The 14413-nt window shown below is 59.2% G+C and overlaps 1 protein-coding gene across 3 annotated transcripts in view; it reads right to left on the reverse strand.

The window, feature by feature from the left end:
• PRDM16 (PR/SET domain 16) overlaps positions 1-14404 on the reverse strand; it is a 340531-nt gene extending 326127 nt beyond the window's left edge. For all 3 annotated transcript variants that reach the window (XM_061382973.1, XM_061382972.1, XM_061382975.1), the window contains exon 1: positions 14322-14404. In XM_061382973.1, coding sequence (XP_061238957.1) covers positions 14322-14358 — 37 coding nt within the window. In that variant the 5' untranslated portion in view covers positions 14359-14404. The remainder of the gene's footprint in view (positions 1-14321) is intronic.
• Positions 14405-14413: the final 9 nt, after the last annotated feature.

A 14413-nucleotide genomic window follows, 5' to 3' on the forward strand; every position in this document is an offset into this window, starting at 1 on the left:
CTGTCCTGGCATTTGGAGACCACTGCCTGTCTCACCCCAGAGGGAAGGGCCCCCGACACCCCAGGGCTTGAGGGAGGAGGGAAAGACTGGTCCCCCTGGCCTAGCAGATGCCAAGACTCCCTCTCCTGCAGGGAGCCCACAACCAGCATTCAGATTCACTGCCCCAGTCTCCCTCTCCTCTTGCTCCGTCTACAGGCCTGTGGGACCCAGTGACAGCGCCCTGACTGAGGCTCCCCTCCACCTGCCCAAAGGCTGCTCCTCTCTGCTATCAATGTATCAGCCGCCTGTATCATCCAAGACTGACAACAGCGTCTGATTCATGCAGTCATGTCTGTGTGCACAGGCACTCTGTATGAGCATGTACCTGTGTACGTGGATCCACGTGTTGTACACATACACTGCATTGTGCGACGCATGCAAGTATATGCATGTGTGTGTCAGCTGCATGTACCTCTGTGCGTGTGTACATATGTGTGCACATGTATGCATACTATGTACACGTACACAGAGCACCTGTGTGTCTATGCACATGTGCCTGTGCAGGTATGCACATGCTGCCTGCACACGCATGTGCAACACTTGCACAGATTGATGACAGCGAAGCCCTAGTACCCTGTGGTTACCTGAATGAATCCTCAGGGTGTCCCCATGGGCCACATCAGAGACACGATGTCAGGGGTCAGAGTGTCAGCCCAGGGAGGAGACACCGCTCGCTTTCAGCTTTGGGACCTGCCACTCAGCACCCCAAATGCCCTGGAACTAAAGCAAACAGGAGACCCTAAAAGGCAAGGTTGGCTCAGAACTCCAGTGCCCAGAGGGTGCTTGCCCCCTGCCCCGGGCTGATGCTGGAGGGCGGCCCTAGGCAGGAGGCTTGCCACCACCCCGGCTCCCCTTCTCCCAGAAACTAGGAGGTGGAGACCCCAAACCCAACACAGATATCCCCCTGGGTCCCACAGAGAGCACCCCGGCCTGAGTTGCCCCAGACAACCCTCCAGACCTCCTTGTGAAGGTGGCCGAACGCCTCCTCCCAGGGCCCGGTGACCTGCCCAGACATCTCGCATTCACCTGCTCTCCACTTATCACAACAGGGTTTGAATGAGATTTTTAATTACTAGGCCCATCCAGAGGCCCCTGGGGGAGACTGTTCAATCCCACATGGGTGTGCGTATGTGCTTGGTCCTTCAGTCGTGTCCGACTCACCTACTCACACACAAAGCTGCCTCTGCCAAGTGCAAGAAAATGCCAGAAGCCCAAAGTAGCCACTGACTAAGACAGCCTGGATCCTGCAGAGAAAACAAGGATAATAATACTGTATCCAAGCGTCTGCAGGCCTTCTCCCAGTCTTCACATCCCCCTCCAGCAGGTTGGGGTCTGGTCGCCCCCAGACCCCCTGACATGGGCAACCCTCCTGTCAGTTTCTACCATGGCCAAGGGTGTCTCCAGGTGAGGATGGGCCACTGTCCCCATGACACAGGTCCAGCTGGCTGAGAGGGGCTCCTGGAGACCACAGGGCACCACACGCTTTCATCACATTCCCAGACACCCGAACCGGAGTCCCAAGGGCCAGCCTTCCACCCTGGGTACCGACACACAGCTCACAGTGGCCCCACCTGGTTCCTTTGGTTTGGTCCAAGGTCAGCTAAGTGATGGAGCTGCTCACCCTGTTGGACTTAGGGAGTGAAACACCAAAAGCTGACCGACTGTCTGCAGGCCCAGCGCTGGGAGCAGGATAGATGGGCCCCTGGTGCCAATTTCTGGGGTGTTCCCCTATCCCCACAGCACCCTGGCCTCATGGCCCAGGTCTGACAGCTGGCCCAAGGCCCTGAGGCCTCTGTCTCCAGGGAGGCAGGGCGCAGAGGGTTCAGCTTGTTTTGCTGTCGCTGATTCGGTCAGTTTCAGTTGGGGGCTGCTTTAAGGAAGACAGTCATGTGACTCCGACCCAGCAGTGCCCTCCCTGTGCCCCCTGTGGCCAAGCTGCGCCCACTGCTAGCGACCACCACCCTGGGACAGGAGCCAGCATCGTGGCCATGGTTTCCCGGGAGGCCCATGTCCTGCCGAGTCCACCACAGACTTCCCTGAACCAAGGCTTCTCTACCTGCTCCCCACAGCCAATAGGCCCTCCAGGTGAGGCCAAGCTTTGTGCTCTGTCTGGTGGATAAAGAATCAGGGGCTCTTTGTCAGAAAACTCGAGGCGGCATCCCCCTATGCCTGGCCCTCCCCTCACTCGGCCACGTGGAATCTGTGGGTCGAAGGGGGTCTCCCAGGGGAGCAGAAAGGCCCTGGGCTTTGGTAATGGGCTTCTCACCTCGCCATGGCCATGGGCCCCTCCTCTTTGAATGAGGCTAGTCTATCAGGATCCAGAGGCAACCTAAAACCCCGGGTAAATGGAGACCTGGGTTCCCTATCCGGGCTGCCGGCCGCAGGGACCAGTGGCACGGCTGAGATGGGCCTGCCCCAAGAGATCTGATAACCAACAGCAGCCTCGGGCGGCTTTATCTAACCTTAAGAAGGTAAGATTAACACCTTCGATGCAGAGAAAGTTAAGACTGGGGGCCCCTTCGCTTTGCAAGTCTGACTCCCAGCCGTGAAACGAGAGCCCCACCTTGGGCCGGCAATCTGCCCAGGGATTTCTGAGCAATCTTACTTTCCACTGGTTTTTTTAGCCCTTTTGTTCATAACGACACTCAGCCAAATGCACAGCCACCGAAACTACCCCCTCCCCGCCGGGGACACACTCCTGCACAAGAACGAGCTTGGTAAACACACATGGGAGCGTCAAGCATCAAGCATCGAGGCCCAGCCTCCCCATCTCACCCGGCTTATTTATTGTCAGAGACGCTAGTCTCCGCAGGCCCCGGGAAACCGGGAAACCGAGAAAAACCTCCCATCGCCCCTGGGTTACTTGTTGCTGCTCTTATTACATTCTCCTGGAAGAATCCAGAGACCCCGGTTCTCTGAACGGAAACCTATGAGAAGCTCCTGGTCGGAAAGTGTGCTGGGCTGGCTCCAGGCTGCATAGGTTAACTGGAGGAGCGGCCGATGGATGCTTTACCAACCAACATCAGCGGAGCGGATCGTGTGGACTTTGAGAGGCTGAAGGACAGAACCAAGCAGCCCATCGTGGGGCTTATTTTTAAAGTCACTTCAAATCACTTCCAGTGAAAAATTGATCTGTCTGTGATAGCTTTTCCTCCTGCTAATGTGATAAATAAATAATTAGCCACATCGTCGGGCTGTTTCATTAAAGGAAAGGATGCTGGATGGGCCAAGATAGAGAAGCCGATCAGAAAGACGGAGCCCGGCTGTAAACCCCCCAATGTTTTATGACACCATTTGTATTCTGTCAGTCACAAGCTTTATGTTCAGCCCAAGCTGGGAACTGAATACCCTATTCAGAGAGGTACTCACGGGCGTGTTATTGCAATTTAATATTTTCGCACACAGACACATCATTATCTCGGAACCTGACACTGGCAGCATAATTCTGTAATTTTTCAAGAGGGCCTAATTTTTCTAAATGTGAGTGCGAGGGCCCGGGATTATCTAAACAGCCCTCGCTCCTCTTTGTTTCTTGTGGGGGTTATAAACTGCAGCAAAGCGCTCGCACATCACCCCTTCGCACATTTGAACTTCTCCCGTCTCTGCTCACACAACAAACAGCTGCAAACGGCTCTGGGCCAGGAGGCCCAGCGGCCACAACCCCCATTTCAGAGGCCTCGGGGAGCTCAGCGGCGTCAGGGGACAGCAAAAGCGAGGGGGGTCTTTGCAAAGTACGAGCGGGCAGGAGGTGCCATGCTGCTGATGAGAAAGAAGAGCCTGAAGGTGCATCTCATTTGGATGGCAGATCCAGGCTCACCCAGCGGTGCCCACATCCGTGTGCACATGCAGCACACACGTGGCCTGGTCCGCAGGCTCCCTGGAGAACCTCTCAGCTCACTGCCCAGAGGAAGGGTGCAGGTGAGGGGCCCTGTCTTCTTTGAGTTGTATCGGCTCTGGCCAGCAAAATGCTCCCTGGCTTTCAGGCAGTTCAAGAATGCACTGGCTTTTCTAGGAATAAGCTAAGGGTGGTTTGCAAAGAAGACTGGGCTTCCCAGGGAGGTATCACGGGGTGAGCAGGTGGCAGCGAGCTGGAAAGAGGCACAGCCTGTGCCCCAAGGTGGTCGCTGCAGCCCCGAGCGACTCGGTTTTCACCAAATGACCCATGTTCTCTGCATCACAAGCTCCTTCCATGAGGGCTCCCAGGAAGCCTGGCCTTCCCCTCCTCACGGACACCCGAGAAATAGCACCAGGACCCCTTGATCCAACTCTGATGACAGCGGGCATCACGGGGAGCAAGGCAGCCACGTCTGAATTTGGGGGCTGGGAATGGCTATCAGGTCGGCACAGGCCCAAGACACTGATTCCAACAGTCAGGACCTGATTCACCCGCTTCCCCTGGATGGAGAACGGAAGCACCCTGCAAGGGGAAAATATGAATTCTGGGGATGTGGCCTCACTATGAACCTTCCGGAGGAAGCGTCATCTGAGGGCAAAACGGTGCCAGCGAGCAACAAGGGCCCCCCTGCTCGGCTGCACCCAGGAGGCAGGATGGACCCCAGAGCTGTCCTGCGGTCAGCACACGGGGTCCCAGTGAGCCTGATTCTCGCTCTTTGTTTCTACATTTTAAGACCGATGTGACCAGGCATCTCTGCAGAAGCCGTTACAGCCCACTGAGCAGACACCAACGTCTAAGCATTTTAAAATGCCTGCTCCTTCCCCTCGGAGACACGGCGAGAAAGAGCAACTTAGATGGGAGCCTGTTATGTGAATCCATATCTGGGTATAGTATTGACCTGTAGCACCTGAACACAGACACGGGATTAAACAGTGTCCCAGGAAATAATTGCTACTCAGCTCCCATCATCCCTGGCTGAGCCAGGCACTTCCCACTTGCACTCAAACACCGGAGGTGCCCTGCCTGCCATCGGTACAGAGAAACGCTGTACAAATCTCAGCTGAGTCACTGGATTCGGAGCCGGGGTGGGGGAGGCTCTCAGGGAAGCAATGACAGAAATGGAATTGTCTTCTCCGAACCCCTCCATCCCTCTCTCTCCCTCTCTTCCTTCTGGCCTTTACAACTTGAAACAGAATAGTTGGTTGAGGGTCCAGCAACTCTCCATCAGCACATACCCAAGGCCCTAGAGACCCCAGAACTGGGCATCTCCCAATGTGCTGAGGTGGGGGCGGCCTGCAGGCTCACTTCTCATCCAAACAGTTCAGACACAGAGGTCCAGCGCCCAGGGCAAGGACCCGCTGGGGCCAGTGAGGACCAAGAGTCTGGTGGGCGTCTGTGGCCCACACCCCCTAGCCTCATCACACTGCCCAGAGCACGGTGACATCACCACAGTTTCCTCGGGGGCAGGGGGATCCACCCTGGGAAGCATCCTGCAGCTGCCCAGAGCCCTTGGGCACGTCTCAGCATCCAGCACACAGGAGGCCCACAGATAGCAGGCAGAGATGAACCAACGGATGGAGAGGTGCCGTCAAAACAGACAGAAGACCTGACCCTGCAGGACACGGGAGGCCTCTGATGAGAAGAGAGCCAGCAGACGCCCCCAGCTGTTGAAGCCGCCAAGGTGGAAGTGAGGATGGAAAAGGTTTGGCCTGGCTGGGGGGCGGGGTGGAGCTGGAGGGAGGGGCCCGGCTGGACATCAGGGGCCAAAACAGACCCCCAGCACCTGTGCTACTCAGCTTGAAAATAAAATCATGAACTAAGGACCATATGGGCTTTATTTTCTGGCTGAGCTGGATGGCCAGAACCAAAGCACCGACATGGACGCTTTGTCATGGCCCCACACAGCCCCCACGGAGGAGGCAGGCAGAGAGGGCCAGCAAAGTATCACCACAAGCAGGCCCAGGAGGTAAAACTGACTCTCGGTTCTGTCTACCTGGAGGAAGACATCTGGATCCAGCACCACCAGCCGCCCTGAGGCTCATCTCCCCAAACACCATGCTCCCTTCCAGAACCTTCTGTGCCGTCCTCTTCGTAGGCAACCAGGGAGGAGGCAAATACCCACATGTCCGCACCCCGCAGTCCCTCCACTGAGTCACAACTCACTTTCACTTTCCCAGACGGCCTACCTTTCCTGGCTTCAAAGGTGGGGGTCTGGTAGTCCTAAGCTGCAGCAGGCACGGGGGTCAGGAGGGGGACACAGCCAGCCCAGAGTCAGCGTGGACGGAGTGCAGATTCTGGGGCCTGAGAACCATGTGCCACCAAGTCCATCCAAGGGCTGACTCTGGGTTGAGGCCCCCATGTGGCCTCAGGAGCAGCGTCCAGTGGCCCCTCAGGCACGGCCTTGCTATTTGCACCAAGGATGCAGCTCTGCTATTCTTCCTAAAGTCAGAAAGTGGACAAAGAAACTCATTTCTCAACAAACACAGCAGAACCTGAAAAGAGAGCAGACCTCATGCCTGACGACCACCCTGGGCTCATGCAGTCACAGTGACACGGCCTGGTCCCCAGAGCCAGGGGTCTCAGGAGACCTGGCCTGGGTCCTCCTGGCCCACCCTCTCCAGGCACCTCCTTGAGAAATAGGAGGGGGCTTCAGACCCAGAGAGGAGGTGCTAGGTCCCCCTACACATCAAAATTCATTATGGAATATAAAGCTTATATCAAAAAACAAATGTACCTGAATCTATCCAGGGGAGTCGAGGCAAAAGCACAGGGAGACAGTTCTTAGTGTGGCCAGAAGGGCCCAAGTGTGCTTCTGGAACCTTCCTAGGAAACCCCTGCACCTTCTGGGAACACCTCTCATCCCACATCAGGACAGCAGCCCTGGTCTCAGAGCCTCCTGGGCTATTTTCTTCCTGTTAATGCCCCTTGGCACTTCCTGGGACTGGGAAGCGACACCATCCCGCCAGGGGAAGCCCATGGTCCAGCAGGTGGACGATGACAGGAGCACGGAGGTTGAGCCGCTGTATCCTGCCCCTCCCCATCTCCACACTGGGGAACCGGGGGCTTTGGGGCCCGACTCAAGTCTCCTAAAAGTATCTCAGAATCAGGAGGCAGCAGGTGAGAGGGGCCCTGCACTTTGCCCCTCCCACAGATGCCTCTGAGCATCTCCAGCCTCATGCCTGTGGGAGTGAGGAGCAAGCCTGCTCTGCCACGTGCCCCAGAGCCGCAGAGCAGCTCAGGCCGGGCCAGGACTTCCGAGGGCAACATGGATCCCAATGCGTACACACACATACACATATACACATACTCACGCTCGCGCATGTGCGTGCGATCTGGGGCTCACCCCCACGCTGGACAGGATGCACACGCCATCCTGGAATTGTGTGACCCACTGAGAAGGAGCACAAATCTGGTGAATTTCCTGACCAAGTTCATTTTGCAGAAGCAGAAAGTGGGTGCTCGGGGAGACTGGTTCTCTTTTCAGAGATGAGCATGGCAAGGGCTGCCCTCACTTCTCCAGGTTGGAGCTCAGGAACCCCGGGCACAGGATGGGGGCCCTTGCTTCCACGCTTGTAAAGCTTGTTTGTTGGCCCCCTCCTCCCACCTGCAGGGCCTGGAGGGGGAAGCTGGGTATGCTAAGGGTTCTGCAGCATCTTGGGGTGCCCTTTGCCCCGAGACAAATTTCAGATGAATCTGTGTCAACCATTCCACCTCAAGGGCAGGGTCAGGCTAGAATGAAAAAGGGAGCTGGCACTCATTAGATTTATTTAAAGACAGCCTCCGCTGTCTCCACCCTGAAAGATGCATGTTCGGGGTTGGGAATGGCACACTCGTCAGACAGAGAACGTGCACAGGGTAACGCGGAGCCTTATTTAGAGGAGATAAAATATTCACCAGGACCTAGCTATGTTTTAAAATGATTATAAATTATTTTAACAGTGAATTTGCAAAGGGTTATAAAAACAGCCATAATATATTTTTTTCCTTAGATTCTAGAATTACCAGTGTGACAGCTAATGCAATAATGATTTGTTTCAAATGCCAGTGTTTAAGCTGTATAAAGCTGATTTTATACATTTTTCCAGTAGGCCGCATTGTAGTTAATGAAATTAAACACACCAATCGCATTTGTCCCCAGGGGACGAGGAACTGAACACACCACTGGTTTATTTTTTTATTAAAATAAATTGCAGCCGGCAAGATGGACTAATTGCATACAGAATTGAAAAAGAAACATTCCATTGATATAATTAAGCCAATTTTCATGGACAGAAATAGTTATAGTGGATATAAAATAAGCAAAGCCTTCACCAGAATCTGACTTTCTTCCCCTTTTTTTTTTTTCACAGAATGTTAACTATTAAACAAATATGTATCTCAGGCCGGCGCACTCCTATCGGCAGCCCCAGGGCATTGTTCCTCCGAGTCCAGAAAAAGGCCGCAGCCTGGCCAGAGCACCTCCAGACCGAGGAGGACTGGCTGGGGAAACCCAGAGACAGGAGAGTGGTCAGAGCTGAAGAGGCCACCCAGGAATGCCCTGGGAGCCCCGAGAGCTCAGGAGCACTGGCCAGCCTGGAATGGCCACAGTGGCCCTGGCTGGAGCCTGAGAAGTGCCCAGACTTGAGGAACAGCGGCTGATTCCCAGCTGGACCTGCAACTGCAGCCGCCAGCCCTGTGGGTCAGTCTGGTCCATGACCACAGCTCCTCCTCTTCCCAACTGCCTGGGGGAGGGGCAGGATTACGTCCCTCCAGATTTGAGGTGGGGGTGGCGGTAGGAAGGTGAGCCAGCAGGTCCAACACACCCTGCATGGCTCAGGCAAAAGGTAATAAATGGGGTGCAGACAAGACCAAGCCCTGGTCAATATTCCAGCTTTCCTGCACCTGTCCTGGGGAGAGGACTCCCAGAGCCAAGGGCTAGAGACACCCAAACAAGGCCTCTGCTCAACCTGAGTAGGGAGAGCAAAGTAGAAGAGTCCAGTCCTGGGTAGGGAAAGAATCCAGTCTGAAGGAGGCTGAAGGTAGCCAGTTGCATTCACAAGCTATATGCACATAGACGTCTTCTTTGCTTTTTACAAATAGACCTGTTACAAGCTGACCGCTGGCCCTGAGAAAATTCTTAAAACCTGATACATTAAAAAAAAGAAAAAAAAAATCCTTGGAATTAACTGCAGCCGGCAGTGCCCTGGTGGGGGGCAGGGTACTAAACAGAAAACCCTGGAGGGCTTTACTAAAGTGACCTTCAGTTTCACGTTAACTTGCTGTGTGACCTTGTCAGGTTATTTGACCTCTCTGTGCCCTGGGTTTCTTACCCAGAAAAGTGGTGCCAGCTCACCATACTTTATCCTTCTCAGGGTCAGTGAAAGGAGGTGAGTGAAGTCTCCCAAGTGGACCATGAGCACCTCTACAGGCCCGTCTCTCCGAGGCTGCGGCGGTGACAGAAATCTGGGCAGCGGCTCAGGCTGCAGCCTGCTCTGCTCGGGGGTCTCCCTGCAGGTGCGCGCGGGAGCGAACGGCCCCAGCGCCAACTTGGCGTAAAGCAGAGATCGCTCCTGGAAAGCCGAACCTCCACCCTCACCTCGGTTTTCCCGCACCCGCCCAACTGAGACCTAGTCTTCCGGGCGCTCTCCCACGTATCTCGGGTCCCAGATCCGCGAAGCGACTTGGAACCGCAGACGGTCTGCAGCCCGCGGAGTCTGGGCGAGGGTCAGCAGTCGGGGGAGGGGGGGAGCGGGATGCGGAGGCCGCCCTTTTCTGTCCAGGAAATTCAGGGAGGCTGAGAGCCCTGGGGGCGGACTGCGGCCGCGGAAGCGGAGGGCTGGGCTGAGCCCAGGGGCGCTCCGGCGGACGGAGCCACCGCCACCGACCTCAGGCGCGTGTAGACGCGGGCCCCGCAACACACGCCGGAGTTGCAGCGACTTTGTGCGCGGAGAACCCCAAGCCGCGGTGACTATCGGCTCAGCCCGGGGTCCTCAGGCCCCGCGCCCCGGCCCGCGCCGTCTGGAGCCCAGGACAGCCGGAGTCCGCGCCCGCGGCGAGGCCGGGCCGGTTGGCCTCTAGAAGTTTCTCTGCCGCGCCGGGACGGTGCCCCGGCTGTTCCTTGTCCTCCCGCACCGGCTACGTGAGCTGCAGCGTCCAAGACTTGTTACACGGGTTTGATTCAAAACCTGATAAATTGTATTTAACGCTATTTGAAATTTTTTAACGAAATTATTCACAAGATTTTTAATCCTGGATAATTTTTGTTGAAACTCTAATTATATGGCACCTTAATTACTAGCCCAGCCCCCAAGGATCCCTAATTGCCTCCTAATTGAATAAAACAGGGGGCTAATCGCTCCCACGGAGGCCCAGCAAGCTGGCGACCCTCCCCCAAGGGGCTCCTTGATGGGACCCCCGGGCTGGCCCCACCACCCACACCAGGCCTCTCAACAGAATCGCCGGACTGGGTCACCTGCCCCGCACTCTGCCCAGAGGGGAGCTGCCTGGTGAACTGGGGCCGTTGGAGGGTGGGGGAGGCTCAGCCCGCACCTGCTCCAGGCCAGCGGCTGAGAGGAGAAGCCGGCAGCCCTGAGCAGCATGAGGTGATGGGGCTCAGTAGCCCTGAGCAGCCCCTGGGCCCAGCGGCTCCCCTTCCCCCAGCTAGCCCCAGGGGGAGGTCACGCCATGAACCCGCATCTCCCCTCCCGCAGGTCTCGTTGCCCTGGCACATCCGAGGGGCCCCTGGCCAGCTAGAGCTTGAGGGCCATCCGCGCACCGCCGCGGGGCACCTGGCCTTGGCCGCCAGCCCTGCACCCCGCCCCTCCACCGCGGCCTCCGCATTTTCGTCCGAAGCGGGGAGAGCCGCCAGACTCCCGCTGGACATTTCCTGGCGCTGCTGCCCTACCAAGCATCCAGATGGGAAGCTGCTGTCCAGGCTCCTGGAAGAGGACTGGTAGAAGGGGCAGGATTCCCCCAGGGTGGGAGAAGGGCTGGGCCCAGCAAGTCGGGAGCCTAGTCTGTTTCTGCTGGGGAGAAGGAACCGGCTGGGAGCTCAGTCTGCAGCCAGTCTCCCCAACCCTGTCGCACAGACCCCTTTCCAAGGAGGTATCAGGGGTAGCAGCCCCCACCCACCCCCACTCCCACCCCATCCCAGAGGCTAGGTGGTAGCTGGCAGCTGCGAAGGGTAACTTCCCAGGCCTGAAATATACCGTATCTAGGACTCTGGGGTCTGTTGCCTCCATGGGGATCAGGCCTCACCGGTGCTCCCATGGGGGCCCTGGCTGGACACAGTTTGGGAGGCACATCCTCCCTCACACAGGGTCCCCCAGCTGTGCTGTGAAGAGGTCAGGAGGGCACGATGGCTGTGCTGACCTGCCCACCTGGCTCCCAACAGTGCCAGAAACACAAAGCTTTTGTGTGCCATTTCATTTTTAAATACAGGGCAGGGACGCCTGATTTCCCACTGACTAGCCAAGCCCCACCGAGTGTGAGGGGACCCTGCCAGACCTGTCCTCACCCAGATCAGCCTTCCCAGGCAGCTTGAGACAGAGGGCTTCCAGCCGCTGATTCGTAGCCCTGGCCTGAGAGCCCCAGTGGCCTCTGCCCCTGCAACTCAGAGCCCCCAATGTGGGCTCCAAAGGTGCTACCAGCTCACCCAAAACATAGACTCAGCAGGAGAGAGGCCCTGGAAAGGGGTCCTGGGGACACACAAACGAAGTTAGAGCCCCAGATACACTGTCTGGAGCAGTCCCCAAGCTCTGAATCAGGGGATCACAACATCCCACCACCACCACAACCTGGCTGTCCTTCCATGCCTGGCACATGACTGCAGGCACAGCCCTGTGCAGCACACTGGCCCTGTGACCACGACCTCTTTCCCCTCCCCCAGGTCCCTGACCCTGGCAGGATGTAGCTTGGAGGTGGAGGTTCTGTTGGTGGCACCAGAACTGCCCCGCTGCCATGGGGTTTCAGGTAATGGAGTTAGGTCCCCAGGGATGTCCACATCTGGCAAAAATATCGTCAAAGAAATGAAATTTCCCAGTGGACCCAGTGCTCTGTGTCCAGCAGGCACTGAGGTCCCTGTGCCTGCCTGAACCACCTTCTTGGGGAGGGCTGGGGGCAGCTGTCCTAGCTGTGCGACCCAGGCAGGAGGAGTTCCCCAGCTCGCTCCAGTGTAGCTCCATCTGGGTCTGGCCTGACAGACCTGCTTGGCGCTGCGTTTTTCTCCATAAGGACTCCCAGGAAAAGGAATTCTGTGCTCTGCCCTCCCCTTGAGTCCAGTTCTCCTGCTGCTGAGCCAGGCTGCAGGTCAATGCCAGGCATCCATTCTAGGCCCCGAGCAGAGCCAGACCGGGAATCTTCCCCACCTGTCTGGGTTGGAAGAGAGAGCTGTGGGCCAGACCGGCGGGTGGGGGACGCTCGGAACTTTCCCCGGCCGCGCCGAGCGCAGGGAGCCGGCCTCTCGCTTGCAGCGAAGGCCTGGCGAGAATTCGGCCGCCTTCCACTTTCTCACTTCACCTTCGGGCCCTTCCTCAGGGAGTCTGACCCGGGCGGCCTGCCACCGGGAAGCCGAGTCACTGAGAAGATTCGCGGTGCACAAACAGACCCCGATATACACTTGAACACGCACACTCCACGCGTCTGCCGGCGGACAGGTAACACACACACAGTCCAGCCGCACCAGCCACTAAACACAGGGCCTCTTTCGCACCAAGAGGGGCCAGAGGTCACAGAAGGCCAGGGAGGCCGAGGCCAGGAGCACTGGGCACAGGAGACTGAAAACGGGCGGTTCAGCGAGGGGCCCGAGCGGCCGCGGGCGGGTCCAGGGGCGTCCTGTGGAGGCTGGAAGTTGCTTTTCCCCCGCGGGCCTAACGCGCGGCCTACAACTGGGCGTGGAGCGGGGGCTGTCGGGCCGAGTCGGCCGACCACCGAACCAAGAGGGTAGAACTTCTTCGGAAAACTGCCGTGAGTTTCGCGCCCCCTGGGCTCATGCTTGGGGGCTCGGCCCTGGGCGCTGCGAGGCCCGGCCGGGCAGGATCTGGCCCAGGAGGAGCGGACTGATCGGCCTGGTGGTCCCGCAGGGATTCCCAAGGGGAGCGGGTCCCTCAGGGATTCCCAAGGGGGAGCGAGTGGGCGGGCGGCTGGGGAGGAGGGGGCGGCGAAAGCTGGAGGCGCCGAGAACGCTCCCGGCGACGCTCGCCGCTTCGCTGCAGCCGGGCCGCGGCCGGGCTTCGGGAACCGCGCTCGCCGGGCCGCGGCGCCGCTGCCCCCACCTGCCCGCCTCTCGGGCCACAGCCCCGGACCGGTGGGCCTGGCAGTGAATGGAGCCAGCGACCGGGGCGCGGAGGGTGCGCGGGCGGCCCCAGGCGCCGCGGCGGTCTGCGGGGCGAGCGGCGAGCGCACCCGGCCGGCGGCGAGGACCGGGCCGGCGGCGGGCTGTGCGCGCGGAGCCCGGGGCTCGGCCCGAGACGGAGCGAAAGAGAAAGTAAGACCGGGGACCCGGCAGTCTCGCCGGGGGCAGGTCAGTCCCCGCCGGGCCCCGGGGCTGTGCCAGGCGAGCGGTAGCGGGAGGGTCCGAGCGGGACCGAGATCGGGGTGGCGGCGGGGAGGAAGGCGGCCCGGTGGGGACCCTCCTGCCGGGGGCACCGGCGCCGGGGCAGCCGCGCGGGCTGCCGGAGTCGCAGAGAAGCGCCCGCCGCCGCACGGGGCACCAGTTGGGAATAAACTTCACGACCACAGTTCCAAGCCCAGGGAAACATCTCCATTTTGCTCTCCCAGTGGCTATGGCTATCCTGCCGACACCACCCCTGCCTTTGCGCCCGCGGAGCCGGGTGGGCGCCGGCCCGCGCCCCCTCCTCCGCCCCCTCCCCGGCTCGGGGTCTCCCTCCTCTGCGCCCGGCTGGCGGACGCCAAAGGCGGTGCTCTAGCGCCCACTATTTCAAAAGCCCGGAATATGATTTGACCAGGACTGAGAGCCACTCGGAGAGAGAGGGAGAGAGCGAGCGAGGAGGAAAAAGTTGCTCTCCCCTTTCGTCAACTTTTCACTAACTTTCGCTTTTCGCTCCCCTCCACCCCCAGCCCTCCCCCTCCGCCCCCCTCCCCGGCCCCCACCGCGCGCCTCGGGTTCCCGGGCCCGAGCGCCTGACACTGGGGGGGGGGGGGGGAGGGGGTTCGGCGAGGAGGGGGCCGGCGCCTTCGGGGAGCGCGCGGCCCGGGCGCCCCGAGCCTCCGCGCCGAGCCCGGCCGCCCTGGAGCGCGGGAGGCGGAGCAGCCCCCGGGCCGCGCGGCCGATCCGGGGGCCGAGAGCCTGAGGCGCGCCGGCCGCGCCCCGACGCGCACCCCTGGCCCGGACGCCCCGGCCCGCGGCCCGGGCCCGGCGGCGCGGCGCGGCCGAGCGCGGGAGACTTACTTTTGGCTAGCTTCCTCGCCCTCGCCTTGGATCGCATGGTGTCGGCTCGCGGAACCTCTCTCCTCCTCCTTGAGTCCAGAAGCAGCTACACA

The sequence above is a fragment of the Bos javanicus genome, chromosome 16 (assembly GCF_032452875.1).
Source record: "Bos javanicus breed banteng chromosome 16, ARS-OSU_banteng_1.0, whole genome shotgun sequence".
Taxonomy (NCBI): domain Eukaryota; kingdom Metazoa; phylum Chordata; class Mammalia; order Artiodactyla; family Bovidae; genus Bos; species Bos javanicus.